This window comes from Xiphias gladius, chromosome 2 (assembly GCF_016859285.1).
Source record: "Xiphias gladius isolate SHS-SW01 ecotype Sanya breed wild chromosome 2, ASM1685928v1, whole genome shotgun sequence".
In the NCBI taxonomy this organism is placed as follows: Eukaryota; Metazoa; Chordata; class Actinopteri; order Istiophoriformes; family Xiphiidae; genus Xiphias; species Xiphias gladius.
The window spans coordinates 5,368,773-5,389,101 of NC_053401.1; the positions used below are offsets into that span (position 1 = coordinate 5,368,773).

At 42.5% G+C, this 20,329-nt stretch overlaps 1 protein-coding gene across 2 annotated transcripts in view; it reads right to left on the minus strand.

Moving 5' to 3' along the window:
• Positions 1–20,329, minus strand: part of pawr (PRKC, apoptosis, WT1, regulator) — a 67,160-nt gene that overhangs the window by 19,421 nt on the left and 27,410 nt on the right. Inside the window, exons 3-4 of one of the 2 annotated variants that reach the window (XM_040149306.1) lie at positions 19,898–19,927; positions 2,671–2,796 (exon numbers count right to left, since the gene is read on the minus strand). In XM_040149306.1, the coding sequence (XP_040005240.1) occupies positions 2,671–2,796; positions 19,898–19,927 (156 nt within the window). The remainder of the gene's footprint in view (positions 1–2,670; positions 2,797–19,897; positions 19,928–20,329) is intronic. The other variant, XM_040149316.1, reaches the window with a different exon arrangement.

Genomic DNA, 20,329 nt, shown 5'->3' on the forward strand with positions numbered 1-20,329 from the left:
TTCCCTGCTGTTCAGACAAGATGCTCTGCATCAGCACCGTTTTGTTTGGACTGAAAGGTGCTAATTACAAATGCAAATGAGGCTTGTTAAAAAGTGCTAGATGGAGATTGTCTGCTGCATGCGTTTCCGTGTGAGAGAGCGAGAAACAGAAAGACACCTGTACCAGTCTGCTGTAGACCTGGCACCACATTAAAAGCAGATGATCATGAAGAACGTTCCATATGGTTCTGGCTGCTGGATCACTGATACGCGCCGGAGGGGAGGTAAGGCTTGATAACCAGGAGCACATGTACACAGAGGGGCCTCTTTGACCGGGCAGCACCGAGCCCACACTTATCAGACACATGTGTCCTATCATATGGAGAAGAGATGCGTGTCCATGAAAACAAGATACATACCAAACTAATTTACGTGTATCCCAGGTCCCCAGGAAGGGATGGAAATACAGGACATCGCTACAGAATTTAAGACGCCATTTAAGATGTTTCACATCCAAGGTCCTTTTTCTGGAGTTTCCATTATGTCTTCAGTCGCTTACCCAGAAGAGTTACAGCTTGCGTTTGCTGCGAACTGCTCCGGGACCTGGGGGGCGACCGTTAACAGCCGTGCAGCTCTGAAAAGAAGTAGAGCCGAGCTTCTTTTTAAAATCTTTTTGCCCTCGTGTCTTGATACCAGCTAAGAGGCCCGGCTGGACGCTCTATACAATATCGGCCCTGACGTGGCAATTGCTTGCCTCCCCGCCATAAATGGGGCCAGAGTGGAACAGCGCATTTTTGGGATTCTCCGTCTTTACAGATGTCTAACTGACAGCTCTGTAGTAAATCCACTGACCACATCGGATCCGCGCTGCCTTTTTTTTTTTTTTCCTCTCTCCCCAGTCTGCCTCCATTTGAGGGAGCTGGCACATGACCTCCAGCAGCACATGTATATCAGTTTTATGTAAGTGACAGGGAGACGTCTAATGGTTAGTTTCTGCATAGCTACATCTGGTCCGTGTTAGGCCTCGTGTTGTGATGGTAAGAATAGATTCAACAGGCATGAATGGACATATTCTGTTTCAAATGATGGACTGAGGATCTCTGCCTCCACATAGATGGATGTGTGGTCAAGCTGCAGAGAACCGATTCCACTGAACTGCTCATTGTTTATGCGCAAGACCAGTTTATGTAAAAAGCCGAATCCTTTGCTTTTCAATTTTTACTCTGGGCCGCATCTCAGCAGGTGCTGTCACAGTCTTCCTGTTAATGTGGTGTTTGTGTACATATTTCATACACAAGCCTTTGTTGTGTGTAAACAACCTCAGACAGTTCCAGCCCAGAACAAAATAAGCCCGCTGATGCATGACAGCCGATCTGGAACGCAACTCTTAGTTGGAATTGACACTCAGCAGCAGTGCCATTTGGTTTAGTATTTTTTTTTAATTTATTGTAAATTCTTTCAAATGGCAATTTTCTTTCTTCTTCTTTTTTTTTTTTTTTATTAATACAAACAGAGCGGGCGTTTCAATCAAACACAGCTGGATGCTTTTCATATCCATCCTTGTGCTCAGTTTTCTTATTGAAAAATAACTGTGCGTATTTGAAGTGTGTTTGAAATTACATTTACCACGAATATGAACTTCTCATCAAAAATGAAAAACTCAAATTCGGAGCGTGTCGTTTCCGATTAGGTTTCATTTTCACTAATTCATTTATAGGCTCACTCTACAGAACACCTCCTGGATGTATGTGGAGGAAGAGTAGCCTGTCTCTGCGTGGCTTCACTTTTATTAAGAGAACACAACATTACTTGCCAAAATTAAAAGACTGCTTTCGTAGACATGTGATTCACCTCGCTAAAAACCAGACACCTTATACAGAAAAACAGATCCGTAGCTCTTCACTGTGTTGACCTGAGCTGCACACGGCTACGCTAAGTGGTGTGTGATGGGGTGATGTTGCTTTGTTACTACTCATGTTTGGAACAGCAAGTAACGATTAGAATCATTATCAGTTATCTTCTGATTTTTTTTGATAAAACAAATTAATTGGTTAGTCTATAAAATAGTGACAGATGCCCTTCACAAGTTCCCAGAACACAAGGTGAGGTCAAGAAATTGGTTCTTTTGTCTGATCAACAGTCAAAATTTAAAGATATTTAATTGGCTACGTATGTCAAAACAAAACAAAACAAAACTGAAATGCAGCATTTGACAAAATGTAACCAATGAATACTTGGCATTTTTGTCCGACAAATGACTAATTATTCATCAATTATCAAAATTGTTGCGCATCAGCTTTCTGTTGATTGATGGGAAAAATAATTTAAGCACTACTACTTTAGAAATATTTATTTCACACTGTCTACAGTCAAATAGTTTTAGCAATAAGCAAACTTTATCACCAAAAAGCTTTGTGAGGTTCCATATCATCAAGTAGCTTTAACAGCATATTGGGGCGTTTCTTTTTGCTTATTTCGCAGGGATGATGACTTGCAGAGACACCTCTGCCTGCAATGCTCTGCTCAGGTAAAGTGTGGAGGAGAAGTTGAACGTCATATGATCCTGTGACGGACAATGTAGACCGGAAAACACAGGCACTACTCATCTGCTAAAATCTAAATGGAAAGGATTCCATCTGAGTTAAGAGTGTGGACCTCTCTCCTCCATCCTCCCGTCACGTCACTTCTTACCATTAAGTGGCCAGTGGCGGGGTCAGCCGCCATGGCCTCATTCTGAAAAGTGTTGGCCTGAACCAGCTCCTCCTCTTCCCTCCTGTCCTTCTCCCCTGCGTCATCATCGTCCAGCTCATCCAGGCTCTGAGAGAAGAAGATTTTGGTGGAAGAAAGGAGACAAAAAGAAAAAACCATTAGACCAGCCTTGGGTAGAGCTCGTACAGTCACTCGGATTATGTCTACATGCACGCAAGAGAGCAGGCCACAGGAGGAAACCAGATTAAGGAAAGAAATCAGAGAACAGGTTCATGTGCACACAAACAATCTGGGGTAAGTTTTACCAAATTTGCAACATCCGAGCTGTGGCTTGCAACTAGAAATTGTCTTCTCACACATTTCACTAATCTAAACAGAGGCCGTTTTCCTTACCACCTTTCATACCACCACCACACTACTACCTCACCTACTCTATACCTTCTGAGGTTTTGTCATGCACATGGGATCTGGGAAAAAACCCTGTTAGAAACTCATGAGTTACCCTCCATCATGGCCAATAAATCAGCTTTCTCCATCAGAAGTCTTGCTGTGCTAATCAGGTTCAAGAAATCAAGATATGTTTTTTTTTTTTATTTATAAAGTTTAAGGAATCATGTTCCTGCAGAAAGCCAGGAGTAAACTCAGTCATTTCAGTGCATGTAAACGCTCTGACAGATGCACAGTAACAGGCAAGGTCATTCCCACCATAACGGAGATGTTGACCTCTGCCTCAACACAGCCGGGGTCTCTTATTAATCCGCTTTCAACACGATCACATTCCTCTTCCAGGAATCCTCGAGGAGCTGCAGCTCAAAACACTACCAAAAACACTGGATAGATTCCAGTCAGGCAACAGGATGACGGCCTGTTCAAGGGCCTTTCACCTCCTGAGGACACTCAGAGGGGGATTTCTGACCAGCGGAATGTCCCTTGAAAACACAATAAAAGACATGAACAAACACGCAGAGAACAAACATCCCTTTGACAGAGGAGTGGGTGGTTTGCTTTCATTATTTAGGCAGATATCTTGCACACTGCTTGGGAAAACCTCCAACTTTTCTCCTCACACTCTGGATTCTCAGTTTTATGATAAATACGTGCGCGTCCTCGGCTTCCTATTTGCATTAGGGCTGCAGAGTTAGCGGGTTCAACTGTCAGGAGCGTCGGAGATGCATTGCGTAAACAGAGCTCGAGATTAGGATGGATGGTTGAATCGTGACGAGAGGCAGAGAGCAGGGCCAAGCTCCCGGAGGGGCACAATGCAAACCAGTCTTTCCTGTTTCACGCTAGAGGCGAACAAAAGGTGCCCACTCAACAGGCCGTTTAGTGGTAAAAATAGCCCTGCAAGGTTAACAAGGAATGCAGTCATTTGCAAGGCCTTTCCTGCCAAACGGTTTATCAGTCATCCTCAGGGAAAACACCAGCTCCCTTTTCTTTTTGACTCTTACTCAGTGCCTAATGCTTGCCTCTGCCTCCTGATGTAACTCGGTGCACACCCGTCCTTTCTTCATCTCTTACATGTATGTACAGGGAGTGGTCACAATTACACGAACAAGCCCTGCGAAGATCGCTACTTTATTTATGTCAGAGAGATTTTGTTTTCAACAGCTTGTGGCGTGCTTGCATTTAATTTGCACTATGTTGCACTTTAATTGTCTCCATTTACGTACGCACATGAAATGTTTTCCTGAAGCAATGTATGATACATTCATAATACATTTCGGGATTTGGAAAAAAAAAACAATATGCGGGACGTAAAGGGTAGAGGTTTTGGGTTTAAAAAAAAAATGACATTAAACTGAAGTCCGTATGTGTTAACATGGTGTATTGTGCAGTGACTAACCACACTGCTATGCACAGACTTGCCTGAAATGTGGAATTAGGATTCTCAAGGTTTATTTTGGATAGAGATGGAGCCCGTTTTGCCCTCCAGTATTCCAAACTGCTGTGCATTTTCTTCTATTCCAAATAAAGGGAAAGGGGGTTCTCTGTGCAACCATATAAGGGGGTGATTTTGCTCCTGACATAATCAAAATGAGGCTGTGTATTTTTTTGGCCAATTTCTTACCTTGGACCGTGGAACAAGCAGATAATGTGTGGAGGGAAATATGAGCGATGGTTTGACTGATGGTTTGACATAGATTGTTGTGAGCAATACGGTCAAATTTCCTCAGTGGAAAGGATCCAAAACTGAACGTTACTAAAAATGGGACCGTTTTGAGCACAAGTAGTGCCAAAGAAGCAAAGCACTGTTTTTTAATATCACTATTAGTAGTGATTTTAATAGATCATCCTCCTAAACTTTGTAAATTAAAGTACAGCTCGTACTGACTGCACGTAATAGCTAATGTTGGCTTATGTGATATTTATACATTCGGACTGAACACTTCACATTGCTGTAGTGAAAAAAAGAATGATGTTCTCTGGTGTATATTTAAATATTGTGCAGGGTTATTTTGCACCAGTTTGACTGGGCTAAAGTTAGCTCATTTGGATCACGTTTTTTAGCTGAGAAACAATCCAGGGGAACAGTGCTGACACATATGGCTTTTTTCCCCAAAATGGTCATTTGAAAGTCTCCTACTCTCAATCTTCTGTTTTGGTCAGCTGGGTGAGAGCTGCCCTGGTGCAGCTAATTACAGAATGCACGATGAAAGCACCTAATATACTACACTAGGACTCTCAGATCAATTAAATATTTACCAAACATTTCAATATTGTTGAATTACGTGATTAGTAATCCGGGAAAACTACGTAAAATCCTGCTATTCGATCGTTATAATAACAGCCTCCAACTGAGCCATAAGCTGGTAATACACCAAAAAGCGGCCACAAGTCAATTCACATAACAACACCAACGTTAATTCCTGTCGTGATGATTCATGCAAAGTCAAAGAGATTAAAAACTTGAGTGTGAGCCGAGAAGAAGCGGCCAGATTTCCAGAATCCTCTCCGCTTCCTGTTTACAGCAGCACTGAGCGTCAGGGCCTCGCAAAAGTGTTTACTTAACCAAAACAAGTAAAACGTGTATCCTGGTCTGCTCCAGCCTCAATACCCATGTCCGTCACACTGCACATAAAGAATTAAAGCAGCTACATCTGGAGCAGGGCTTCAAAGTCTATTGGAATGTCTGTTGTGGCTGGAAACGCTCTCTCTGGGGAGGAAAATGATCAGTCATCTACGCTAAAGCTCTGTCCATGGCTGCAAGAATCCGAAAGCATCTGAGTCCTTGTCTGCACAACAGCAGGCTGTGAGCTTTATTTCCCTGCTCCGGCATTTATCTTAGAGGTGAATGTCAAAGTGATGCTGTCTAATGATTAATTTGAGGGACCTGAAAGCAGCGAGCACACTCTGAAGCATATTGCAGATGGTGTATTTGTAATGCTTTTTTTTTTTTTACGGGAATGGGAATATTTCACAAAGACATATGAAATAATAACTGAGTTCTAAAACAAGTATTAGGTAAGAGGTTATGTTCCATGTGATTTTTATTACTATAACATAAGATCTGACAAGGTGAACAGAGTGAGTAGAGCTCTTCATAGCAATGAAAGGGGTGCATTTTGCAATAATCTTCCCGAACATTTTACTCGCAGAGGTCATATGTCTTTAAATAAGACACAGTGATCATTGTGTTACATAATAATACATATATCTTTGGCAAATTTGATCAAGCTGGACACGATGACTAAGCCCCTCTCTGGGGTTTTTTTTTTTCATTCTGTTTTTTCCCTCTTTTCTCTCTGCACGTGACTGCCCCGATACGAGAGAAGCAGTTATAGCTACAGTGGCATCCATGGCAACTACCATTGAGTGTCTAACCAGTAATCAAAAGGTTTATTATCTACGGCAGTAGGTGTCATTTCTGAGCACAATATGATCATTTAAACAGGATTCGATTCTACTGGAAAGTCTATTAAAGACAACGCTATGAATGGCAGTGCTGCTAAGCTCCACTATAGAGTCTTTATTGGCTGTATATGTAGATGAACATATTCAATAATACCCCCTGAAAACCTCATTATAATACAAAAAAAAACAAAATGTCTGTCTTGGATGTTCGCAGAGATCCAAGACAGACAGACATGCTGCCTTGTCACCCTGCCAGTGCCATGTCCACTTAGTCCTCAGATTTATTTCTAAACAAGCAAAGGGCACCTCCGCCGGAGGCACACTCTTATACAGCAGGCTTAATGACTTGTGTGTATTAATCAGCTGCCGCCCGCCGCGGCACAGTGACTTCATTAAGATGATCTATTAGAGAAGAAGGAACGCTGGCACGCTGATGCCCACTGTCTTTTAATCAGGGCTGCCCGTCAGCTCGAGGCAGCGGTACAGACAGGCACAGTGCCGCGCTCAGGTGTGGCAGGGATCGAGGAGGGGACGTCCGCCCACGGAGCCGCTGGCTGATTAATGTGACACCACAGAGCGCCAAGGTCAGTGTTAGGTCCGGGAGAGGTGCACCAACTCACAGCAGGAGTTAGACATCATTTGACAGCCTCAAAAAGGTGTGAGTGGACCTTCACTTACCTGGGGCAAAAATATTACATTTAATCTTGTAAGGAAAAACTTTTTTTCCGTCACCTGTAGTGACCTTCATCCAGATGATGAAATGGCACAATCAAAATATCACCAAGAGTTACTGGTGTGTCTGAGCAAAGGGTTTAGAAGTGGAAGAGTGCGTGTGCTCTGATTTGCTTGAGGCCAAAATGGTAGCATAATTATGTTACAAAGACCAACATTTACAGAGGGAAGAAGAGTCACCAAAAAAAAGAAAAACAGAAAAGTCATTAAAATATATTTTTAAAACAACAACACAATTATCCAAGCAAAAACTAAAGCTGTACTTTTTTAAGATTTACCACCATTCCAGTTAAGATTTATCACAGTCGGCAATCCCAGTCCAGTTATATTCATCCTTCCCAAAATCAGATGCCTTTTCATTTGATTTAAGTCACAAACTTGTAGAGCGGGGTTTTTTCGTGAGAGGGGTTGTTTGGGGACAGAGTCAAGTCAAACAGCGTACAAGACATTCTCAAGAATCAAAGCTTGTATTGGCCACGCAGCCCGGGGGTTGCTTTCTTTACAATTGTTTGTTTATCGAGAGAAAGCCTTGCAATTTTTTTGGCTCTGAACTTAAAGTCTGCTTGACTCTCATTTTCACTCTACGTGAGACTATAATATTTTAATCAGCACTCAGCGAGACTTCAAAATGAGTTCGCTTTGGGGTGGGGGGGGGCTGTAAAAAAAAAAAAAAAAAAAGGCTTTAGGCCAACAAACAACAGGGTTCTGGCTGTGATTGTTGACCCAGAGATAGCAGCATCAGCATTCCTCTGGATGTGTCAGATGGAGCTAAGGCCTGAGGGCAGGCCAGTTGGGCTCTGCAGGGCTGGGTAGAGATCTGGGACAGTCTGCAAGAGCTTTAATACATCTGTGGGAAACCTTTTTCAGCATATTTTAAGTTTGCCAAACTTGTTCTCTGGTCTATAACCTCCACAGTAGGTTGGAGCGGAGCAGTGGTTTTGAGCGGACTTGTAAAGAGTCAGGCTGTATGTGTGTGTGTTTGTGTGTGTGTTTGTGTGTGTGCGTTTATAGGATTGAGAGGACAGCGGAGTATTGAACTTCAGGGGGGGGGGTTCACGCTGTATAAATGGGACTTTACACTCCAACACCACAGACCTCCATAGAAAAACCACATGGCCCCTGTTCAGTTCTCTGCTCAAAGATGTCAGACTTGGCAAGAAGTCGGAAACTGGAGCTGGCCGATACTTCAGCAGGCTGATATTAGGCTATCGCAGAGATGTCAGCGTCCGCATGTATGTTGGCAGATATGCAAAAAGAAGTTTAGAAGCAGAAAACTGCAGCGACAAATGTTTTATTGGCAGCATTTGTCCGTATGTTCGACTTGTTCTCATTTCAAGTATAAAACATCGGGGTTTCCTGCGGCATAGTGTTGCAGAGCCTGGCTCTATTTTTAATAGTCTCACATACTGATATGGTTATTGGCCCCTAAAATCCAGTGCTGGTCAGGCTCTAAAACCGGGATTATGCTTGATGCAGGGGGTTAACGGCAGGTCCCGCCACGGATGCCCAAGTTTTAATTTATAGTTCATAGCCGGCTATCTCTCACTGGTAGCTCCACCCGCGCACACGCACTTACAGTCTGTCTCTTTTTACAGTCTGTCATTTACTATGACAGAGAGCAACAATCAGCGAGCGAAGGATTTACAGCGGAGTGCTTCTGTTAGACGTGTGTTACTGAAGAGGAGATGATTACTTTGCCTTTGTTCCCTAAATATTGCCTCTTATCTCCAATGGCATCAGAGACTCGTCGGGGAAAGCACAAGTAGCGCCAGCTGGCAAGTCACGGTTCTTTTGGTCTCCACGTGGTATCTCTCTGGCAGCTACGGCCCCGGCATGCAGTCGCATTTTCAAGCAGGGCCTACATCCACTGCGGCGACATGCTGAGGGAGGAGGCATCGGCGACTGTCAGTCTTTCCCGCCGCTGCCTTAGATGGCTAAGAGAGCCCTTGACCATGGGTTACGACAAGGGTGAAGTGCATAAGAGAACACTAGAGGACCTCGAATGACCCTCTTCTTCAGCTTTCAATTGGCTTACTGCAGGCCCATGCTGTGCCTCTGACCCTCAGCAGACCGTAATAGCGGCCGCGACCCCACTGCATGCACAAACTGACATGTTTTAAGAATAACTACCAAGCTCTTATCAACGCCACTGGCACCGTATAAGCTTTACCCAGCTGAACATTTACCCAGTGAATCACTGTATCAAACTGAAACACGGCAGTATTTTGCCTGTCAACCCCTCAGGTGCAAGGCAACCATTATCTGTTCCAACAGGAATCCAGCGGTGGAGGATTTCTAAAGTGCTTACTGAAGGCATTAAAGGCAATAGGCCGGTGAAATTAAGAGTTGCATGTAAGCGACACTTAAATGAGTCAAACAGAAAATCGCAGGTTTACATGACAAGCAGTGTAAAACTGTAAAACATTGCTAAAAGATGACATTAACTGGTTATGTCTAAAGCTATGAAATTATTAAGATCATGGAAAATTGTGTAATTAAATAGTTGTGCCTCAGATCTCTGATAAATAATTAGCTATTAGGTTGACTTTATGCATAACAGATTGGTTTTTACATAACTGCAGAGAAAATGCCAAATCTGTTGTGCTTTTCAAATGATTCAAGATGCCATTTATGGCTCGCATCAGCTCCATTTCTGCCAGGTTTAGAGATTTTAAAACACGTTATCAAGTTCTTCACGTACCGAAATGTTAGTTATGCATCCGTGACACCTAACTGATGCAAAAACATACAAAATAAAGATCTAAACAAGGTCAATTTATCAGAATGTGGGTGCAATGTGTGAGTGCATGTAAGTCAAACCCTCTTGGTTTGTAAAATCTGACCGATGTCTGTGTTTTGTGTGTCCATTATGTTTTCTTGCAGGAGGTCCTCATCAGTTAGTGTATTTGTTCAGGCCTCGTCCTCAGAAACACTGCTGGTCTCTGTCAGAACGTAGGCGATCCAGCGTGTAGTCACAGCCACATAAGCAAGTCAGCTGTTTGTTTTCTCTAGTGTGTGACCGGGCAAAAGATGGTACACAAACTGACAATGATTCATCTGTGTCAGGGATGAGTTAGAGGCACAGCTTTCTGAAACACATTCATCAAATGAAAATGCATGCTTGAGCAATTTTTTTTTCTTAACCTTTTAAACTCTGCTAAACAAACGATGATCAATTTTTTAATATAATTTCTCGTCGTGTCATGTTTTTCCAAAGACACCAAACAAGACAACGTCGGTTTTGGGGAAAATATCTACAAGATGATTGTAAAAATTCAGTTTGACATGAAAAATTAAAATTCAGAATGACATAAACTCAGTTTGACTTGTGTTTGAATATTTTACTTTATGTGAGAATCACGTAGCTTCCATAAAGTGTTGCATTAAGCATATACTGCATAATTACATGCTGTATATCAGAATCTTAAAAAGGGGCATACCAGTGTTTTTGCATGTCTTAACTCACTGACTACAAATCACATTCACTTTGCATCGGAGCTCGTCCATTTGCAAACTTCTTCCTCCCGTCTTTTAGAAATTCTGGTGTTTCTCTCCCGCTGTCCGAGCCATCCATTGGCTTCCATTTCTTCCATGTGCTATGAAAATCTATGAGCAGGTACTTAAAACTCGTTTGAGCTGTGATCCATTACAGCGAGCAGCGAGTCTGCACTCATTAATTTTGTCGACGTTGTGCAATGATTATGATGTAACCCAGTGCAGACTTTTAAAATAACAAGAAATAAATGCAGGCTAAATGTTCGCTGTGATGGATCATGCAGCTCAATCAAGTTTCAAGTGTCTGCTAACTCAATTTCATACTCTACAGATATGAATGAAAATCAACCACTGGCTGCCTGGAATAACAAGAATATTCATTATTTGCAGGGTGTTAATAAGTAAAACCAATAGTTTAAAATGTTTAAAACAATTCAAATGTGTATTGGAGTTAAATCAGCACCTATAAGAAGGGACATCTGAGGAACATGGTTGTTATCCGCTGAGCATCACAAATGTCCAGCTATCCTGACATGTCCGCGCTGACACTCGGCCTCCTAATGCACGACACTGAGTAGTAACTGCTGTCTCCCTTAGTTAGGACAGGAGCTTTGGGCTGTCTTGAGAGAGCTAAGATGGTTTTAACATCTGTGTGTCCCGACCACAGACCAGGACAACTGTAATTAAAGCCAGAGAGAGACGGTGGGGGCAGGCTGGCGGTGATGGCTGCTAGAGCGTTTATCCCAGCACCCTGTCCTGAAGTCCTGTGTCCCATTAATGAATCCTGTTCCTGTAAACCAGCAGTAATAACGGGGTGTCTGCTGTGTGGTGTACAGAGGCCGCGGGGGGAAGTGGTCCTGTGTTTTGTCTAACCCCTAATCTTGTTTTTGCCCCAGTGCTGGCATGTGCACTTCTTCTTCCTTCCTGTCCCGATTTTTTTTTCTGCACAGCGCGGCACAAACCGACCAGTCCGACCAAGCTGCAGCATGAGAGTGGCGTTCCAACACTTTTACTGCACATGTGTTCCTAGCAGCACTCGTGGCAGAACAAAACCGCGGAGTTGCCCTGTTGTTTTCAAATCTTACATCCCATCGTCCAAAAGCGGGCATGTTTAGGAAACAACACAAGCAACTAGAAATCAAATAAAGGAAGAACTGAGAGGGCAGAGGACGAAAGGGCACAGAGGGGGCATCCAACATCCTGCTGATTTTGCATTTTACTCTTCATCCTCTTTTTCTTTTCCACATGCTGTCCATCTTACAAATTACTATTATTTTAAGAAATGGACAATACAAAAAGCTCAAGGTCCACTAGTTGTAATAGCTTTTTCTGGAGCTTTCACCTCTCACAGTCCTTAAAAGCAGCTGGATGTTGCTTGACAAGTCTTAAACAAATTTTATATGAATTTCCAGAGAATCGACAAAAAAAAAAGTACGAAATAACGCGTTTCCATCCACTATTGTTATGGGAAATATAATAGCGTTATGAAGCTATGTCTCCAGTCAGGTGCTACTACACCATAACAGAGGAAGAGGGCGCAATGAGAAGACATTAAAAATAGTGAGAGTCAAATTTCATATGAACAAAAATGGAGGGAAAGGAATAGAAATATGACATTTGTGTTTGTTTCATGTATTAATCTGAGGAAGGTCTCCTCATGGCTTCACAGAGATCTCATGTTTTGGTCCGCCACTATTTTTAGTCTTTTGAGTATGTTTCCATTGGACTTTGATACACCAACCCTTCCACCTCAGCCAGGGCTAAAACCTTTTTTTTTTGTTGCCATATTTCAAGTTTAAAAAAAAAAAAAATTTCCCAGTGTTTGTACTCAGGTTCTTTTTATGTGAAAACTGAAAGTGAAATAAACAAACACCATGGCAAAGCTACCTACTGAAAAATATTTCAAAAAATCCATAAGGAAACCAGAATTTAAATTTACCATCTTTTCTTTTTTTTTTTTAACTAAAGGGATGTTGGTGCATACAGGAAAAACTCATTTACATCTGAACTTGTCTGTATTCATCACTAGAGGACATCATGTACTGGAAACTAAGGTGTTCAGTATCGTCTTGCAGCAGGAAACATAACATTTTTGGGAACACGGACAAAAGATTTGTATGAAAATTGATTTAAACTGATCTGTTTCTTTTAAAAATGTTTAGATTTCTGAAAAAAGATGGATGAAAACTGATAACGGTGAGCTTCGGTCATCATTTTAAATTCTGTCTGAGGAGCCACTCAGGATTCACCTGCTAACTTAAGAGTTAACAACGGCTTATATCTTTGGCATTTTATCAGCAGACCCCCGTGTGACCCCTGACCCCGAGCTGTGACCGACAGCCTCCAAGTCTCCACAAACTTCTTCCTTGGAATGTCTGGTATCTGCTCACATACACAACCCATCGCCGCCCTTGCCCGCAGCACAATGCCAAATGGGTTGTTTAACATCTGGTGTCCCGGGCCATTCTTCTATTTTACCCCACAAAGCCCCTTGAGTGTGTTGGCCCTGCTCTATCTTGCAACCTGGCACGCACTGAACTCGTCCATTTGGCAGAAGAGAAACGAGCCCAGTGTTTAGACAGAGAGGTACTGTGTCAGCAGACCCTTCTCACGATGGACACCTCACAAAGGGAAGAGATGTCTTGGGCCCTTGTGGAGCTCTGATACTCGAGGAGCAGAAATCTGTCTTGCCTCTCTGTTGACCGGGTTTATCTAATGAGAGTGAAGCGGTCAGAGAGCCAAGTGCCATTCAGCCCTCGCTGCCTTTGTGCTAGGCCGTCGTGTTTTTTGGCTGCTGACGCACGATTTTCTTGGCCGACGGCTCGCCGCTCATTCAGAGCCCCGACAACTCTGGGACTATTCAGGTTTCATAGACCTATCAAAAGAACCACAGACATGCTGGGCAGGAGTAAAGCCAGGTCCACGGCATCCAGGAAGCTGCAAAAGTGGCAGCAGCAATCACAGTGCAAATGGCTTTCACACATTGTCGGACTGCTCGATGACGCTACCGCCCAACATCCTCCAAAACGTCGAAAGTGACATAACAATCGATTTTTAAAAGCAGAATAACAAAATTTCTAGGTGCTATGTGAAGGCAACTGGACTCTCCATCCAGTTGCCTTTGTATAGCACTTAGAAATACCATGACCTGGATGAATCTTCAAAGAAAAAATAACAAATCTATCCCGTGCGAGACAGCACAATCCACCATCATGTTCAGAGCTCGACGGTATGTTTTACGACTAGTTGCTAAGCTGGCAAGAAGGCAACAGCCTGGTTTTAAACCTGGAGCGATGATGGTCCTGTGTAATTACGCCGCATATTCCAACATTTTTTCAGGAATGGATTAAAGTGAGCCATTTCATGTAAGTGCACACATTTCAAAGGTTTGCTCTCTCCCCGCTTCAGACACGAACGGGTTTGTATAATATTGATTTCACTATAAACGAGTAATTTACCCTCACAAAAGAAAAACAAACCAGAACGAAACTAATAAATTTATGTTGTGCATTAGTACGTTAATGTCTTACTGGGGTGAATCACACATGGCAGAATAATTGCTTCCTGATTTTCTGCATTTGTATTCCAAAGCAGTGACGTTGTTTCCTGTTGTAGATCTCTCTGCTATAGATTTTGTAACTGCTCTTTCTTGTTAAATCAGCACTACTTAGCCAAATAGTACACTACACACACACACAATCTGGTTGTCCGAAGAAACTCTGTCCTTCTAAATTGTAAATATGCTGAGTGTCTAGCCATGTTGGGTATCATGACAGGTTCTTAGTTGGACTTAGTTGTTAAGGATTTCATTTGATGATATTGATGTGAATTGTGTTGGTTTTGTTAGTAGTATACTCAGTTGATGCATCCAACTCAAGTCAATACCAGTGTATAATAATGTAGCAGAAATCGTAGCAAACAAAAATATATCATGATTTAGAACAAATTCCTTTCTATGGCGGCCTAAACCTGTTTTCATACCCAAATAATTTGTAGAATTGAAAATTATTTGGGACTGAAACAGGGAACTGAAACAGGGATTTGACAAGAACTGCAATCGATGAGCAGAATCATAATCAGTAAAATCAAGATAAGACAATGCGAAACCCTTGATGTGTTACCAGCTGAAACAATTAGGCACTAAGATGCCTAGAACATGCCTGTGTGGAATAATAAGACTTGTCTGCATAGCACAAAAGACTATAACTGAGACGGACTGTACTTGCTGAGAGATTGCTTATGAATACAGCTGTTGAGAGGTAAGTGGTAATTCAGCCTCACCCTCAGTTTGTGTTTGTCTGTGTTTGTGTGTGTGCGTGTGTGTGTGTGTGTGTGTGTGTGTGTGTGTGTGTGTGTGTGTATTTGGGTTTGTGTGTGTGTTTGTTGAGTGACCGCTGGCCATCTGGAGAGCAGTAGCAGCCCGAGGGCACCTGATGGCAGTGCTTTACCACGCTGTTTCCCGACCGGCACCTTAACAACACACCTGGCAATTAGAGGTTTTGTGTTTCTGTCACATCTCCCGGTAAACATGGCTGCTGCCATCATGGAGTCTCGCAGAAGAAAGATCAGAAACCGTCCTGGAAAACAGTGGTGTGGTTGTGTGGTCAGCAGGCATGCGCAGTAATGCCTATGCCGTAGTATGATTTTTGTGCCAAAAGTATCTCATTATCATTTTATTTTTGATTTCTTTTGTTGCCTTTTCAATCTTATGTCTTGCTCTTTTATTTTTTAAAAGTAATTGTTCCCTCCCAAATGGTAAGAGCCTTACTTTTTGCTGTTTTAGCTAGCCAACTAGCTAACAGCCTAATTTAGCAGCTGTAATGGTTAGACGATCAGACGCCATATGGCTATCCGCCAGATTTATTGTTTCTATTGGAGAGCAGCGCAGACATTAACCATTTGTATGCAGTTCCGCTCCTCCAATAAGGCTGGTAGATGGTCTGTTACATCACCTACAAAATATATTCACCTCTGGTCCCTTCTTAAAGCAGTCTCAGTCCGGAGTATAGTACAAGATTTGGTGGCATTGTCACACGGGACCAAACCAAAATTAAGCTCGATGACTGAATTTATTAGGCAGTTTGGAGGATTAGTCTCTGTAAATTCGTACTGTTGTTCACATGAATAGTAATACGATCATTTCCAAGGTTCTTTCTGTTATTTTTAACTTACTGCTCATGTCCAAGAAATGTCTGGTACCAATTTAGAACAAATTTTCTGGTAAGAACATTCCTATAGGGGTACATACTAGAGCCGGAGGGGAATGTTGTCCCTTTCAAAACAGAGGCTGGACAACCAAAATGACACATAAAATCACTGTGGTCTGCTGAAGATGCCAGAGTGTTTGGGTACTAGATGTTGCTCAGAGCCCTGATCCAGTAATTGGTGAAGAATGGCTTGGAAAGCACAGATTTCCTCCTGAGATTATTTCCTCTTTGTCGTTTTAAAAGGGGTCTGGCCTGTTGGAGAGGAATTTCTAAGCCTAAATGACAGCCTAATTAAGGAGATAATGTCTTTTTGAAACAAAACAAATACCTCCGGCAAGCAGAATACCCTGCTGCTTCAGAGCAGGTCAAAATATAATTATTTTAGATGGAGCGTCTCGCTAGGCAACGGCTGTCTCTTAAAAATCAAATGGGATTAGGCTGCTTTATAGGAAATAAATTGTCTTCTTTGTGTTGCTAGGTCTGGCTCATTTTGTATTTTCCACCGGGTGCAATTCCTTTCTTTTAGAGATAAAGGAGAGCTCACAAATTCCCTCGTAGTCAAAAAATGACATTTTGACTGAAGAATGACACAAAGATAAGGAGCTTTCACACGTTTGTACAGACGTTTCATCGGACGAGTAATCTACACATGAAGAGGCACACTAAAAAATAATCTATGAATTCACATGCTCTTTATAATCAACACCATCTGTGAAGCAACCCTACAACCCATAGCGAGGTCCCCTCCACTAAATAGCAACTGAACCCAACTGTTCTAATTCTTAATGTAATCCCTCTGATTTGTTTATAGATCTTTTATTGTGGGAGGAAAATCTCAGTTCAGACAAAACCCAATCGATCGCAGGATATGGAATTTCCTTGGATTATTGGAGGTACTTGCTGCTATAGAGATACAGTAAGAGCGAATACACCCACATCCGACAGTTTCAAGTTCTCCTTCCATGTTCCCAGTTTTTATTCAAGCTCAAAAAGGTGTTTGCACACCCAGGTCTGTCACGATGATCCTTAAACTGCACGTGAGCATGGGAGAGCAGATGATTCGTCTGCGCCTTAATCTGTTCGGAGCAGTCACTCACTGAGTCCTTTCAACCTGTCGAAAGACTGTCGTCACTTAGCAGGTGTTCAGACTGCCAACACCTGAGGGGGACTGCCAAAAAAAAACCAAACAAACAAAACAAACATATCAACAACCATTTCATCTGTTGTGTCGACTACGGAGACAGTGTTTCCCATATACGGATTCGACTTGGGCAGCCCGCCCAGGTAGATTAAAACCCGCCCAGGTAGATCACTCAATTTCAATTTAGGTAAATCTTATATTAGAACCCCTCATTTCACTCTTTTCAAGCCAACTAAATTCAACCCCACACCTTTCTGAGTTGCATGGCCCTGCAGCAACTGAGTGGGGACTGGAGGCGGCCCTATGTGCAGCCGCCTGTCTGTGAGGCGTTTAGGGAGCATCTGTAAATTTTAGCGTCCACTAATAGTCTGATTTTTGAGGCGTTTATGGGACATCTGTAAACTGTAGCTGCAGAAAATAACCTGGGTTAAAGTCTCCCCCTCCAAAACTGCACGAGTCTCTTCATGCGCATCAGTCACACGCCACACCACCCGATACCGCAAGTGAATTCTCAACCTGTGGGAAACACGCCGAGAGGTTGACCACAGCAGTATTCTGTGCGCTTACACCTCTTTGATCGGCCAGTGCGCCACTGTGCCAACACAAGTGAAGGTAACGTGTTTTTTTTTTTTGCTGCAGTGCTAATGTATGTCCATATATGGCCTTGTTTTATCACTAACAGGTGCATCTCTGGTAGGAGGGCAGCCCCCTTATCCACACGCAATCTGCCCACATGCTGACATTAATTCCAAAGAGCGCCTCACCCAAAATTTGCTTGATGTTAAATCACATGAAAAAATGAGGAACGAAAAACGAAGCCAAATTTTAAGTGGTTCTTAATGTCGGGTCCTTACTTCCCGTTTGTTCCTCATATTGCACGACAACCTGCGTGCCCGGACCCGTATGCGGAATTTCGCAGTTGAGCTCAGTCACAGCCCATAGGAGCAGCTCTTCTGAACAAACAGCAGACGGAGTACCATCTACCTACAGAACAACACAGCAGAGCACAGCACAGCAGGAGAGAGGCCTCTGGGACCACTGTAGCTGTGACTGACAGAGCTTAGAATGAAAACAATGAGTGGAAAACACAGGGAACACTACTATTTAAAGCCCATGTCTGCCAGCCTGTTCTCCATGCGGTACCATTCCCCCCTTTTTAATTTCTATCCACGATGACTCCTGTTGAAAGAGGCACCACTCGAGATGAAAGAGGGGGAAGCAGGATGATGGATAAACCAAAAAAGTAATTTACAATCGAAACACAGGGGTGACGCCCTCAGAGTTTCTTATTCATGAATGGCACGAATGGTGAAAAAGTGATGTTAAAGGGGCATGCCTTTGTCAGCAAGAACGTTTTGGAGCTGCACACGTTTTGGGCCCACAAAACAAGCAATAATGTCTCTTCACACATTACCAAGCGATTTGGGTTTTTTTTGCACTTGTGCAGGTCTTTCTTCCCTTTGCAAAACGAGAAAAATTACAGAGTCTTCACGAAGACCTGACCAATTTAGCCTGCTTGCAAAAGTGAGGCGTCAACATGGGCTAGAGGCACGTGCCATATGGTAAAGTCTGACTCAAGAATAATGGGGAAAAGGCACAATAGCTTGACCTAGTTGAACATAGATAGTGAAATAAAGAACGGTAAAGCATTTAATGAAGTTGTAGCGGGGTTAAAAGTTTAAAGTCACGGTGGAATGTTATGCATTATGTAAACTGTCTAAAAATATGCATTTTGTTTTAAGTGTCTGCATTAGGACCAAACAGAACAATAATCTATGACGACATGTTCTGCAAACAGGCTGAAATGTGGAAACATACATCAAATGCAAGTACTGTTATTCACCACCCGAGTATCCTACCTTTATATCTGGGGAAACTAACTCATTTAGACGTACTTATTTTGCCAGGGTTTCTGCAGTGTTCACAAAATTAAATTTAAGACATTTTAAGACCTTTTTAATACCACACAGAGTACAATCCAATACCTTTTTAACAGCCATATTGGTCAAAAAACGATAGAAATACATGAAAGTATAGGAATTTATTGAAATGTATATCACATTTTTGTCATTGCCTCCCATCTGTATATAACAATAATTCATAGTAATATAATTAATCAATTAACGTGACCTGGACCCATGTATGGATTACGGAACACGCCTACGGGGCACCAGGGGGGTCATGGGACCCCTGGGCCAGAGCCTCTGTATGAAGTGACTGTTAAAACCTTCTCAGGCCTTTTTCCGAGGGAACTGAATTCAATGCTTTTTAAAACTTTTCAGGGCCTGCAGATATTTTTTTCCAAAGCAGGTTTCATCTAGGATATGTTCACCCAGTGTCCACTGCCTACTTTGATTTTTTTTCATCTCACATGTTTGAGGCAACCTTATTAATTTTCAAGAAGATTTCCTGGAATTAAGTCTGTACGCTGCCATCTGTTTCTGTTTTAATCATAATTTTGATTTAATTATTTTAATTGAAGTACACTCTAATAAAAACCCTGTTTCAAACCGTTATGCCTCTACATAGTCAAGAAAACAATCTCTTTTTTTTTTCTTCCGTTACCTGATAAAGAAAACTTCATTCTTATTTACATTGCAAAGATTAGTGCAGAAAGCTGAAAAAATAAATAAATAAATAAATAAAAAATCAAGGTTACTTCGGTAAATTTTTTAGTGAAGCCGTGGAATAAGCTCTGACAGCTCAATAAACAGCACTCAGAGCCACAGGACTGTGGCTGTATTTCTGTGTGTGAAATAATCATTTAGAGGAGAAAACCTACCTCTACCTTCAGAAGAAGAGAGTAATCAGTCTGAAAAAAAACAGTCACGCAGTTAGCGTTGAGCAAGGTTCCAATATCAGAGGAATTTCAATGAACTGCGAGTTGATCCCCAGAGCCACGGCTGTGGGACGCTCATCAAGTTTCTGCGGGTTTGCTTTGGCAAATGACACCGCATTCTCTCCAGAATCGGCTCTTCTCGCCAGCAGAGATGAGTAGCAGACACTTAGGAAAATAACCCCCCCCCCTCCCTCCCTCCCTTCCCCACCCGTGCAGCTGCCGAACATGGAAATTACATCTGGTGGAATGATCAAACCTGTGTGGCCGGTGACCGCTCCGGCCAACACGGACTCGCTATCCCATTGCAGATGTTCATGTATGTGGAGTAAAAAACAGAGAGGGACTGGTTCCAGGCCAAGAGATCCAAACGGAGAA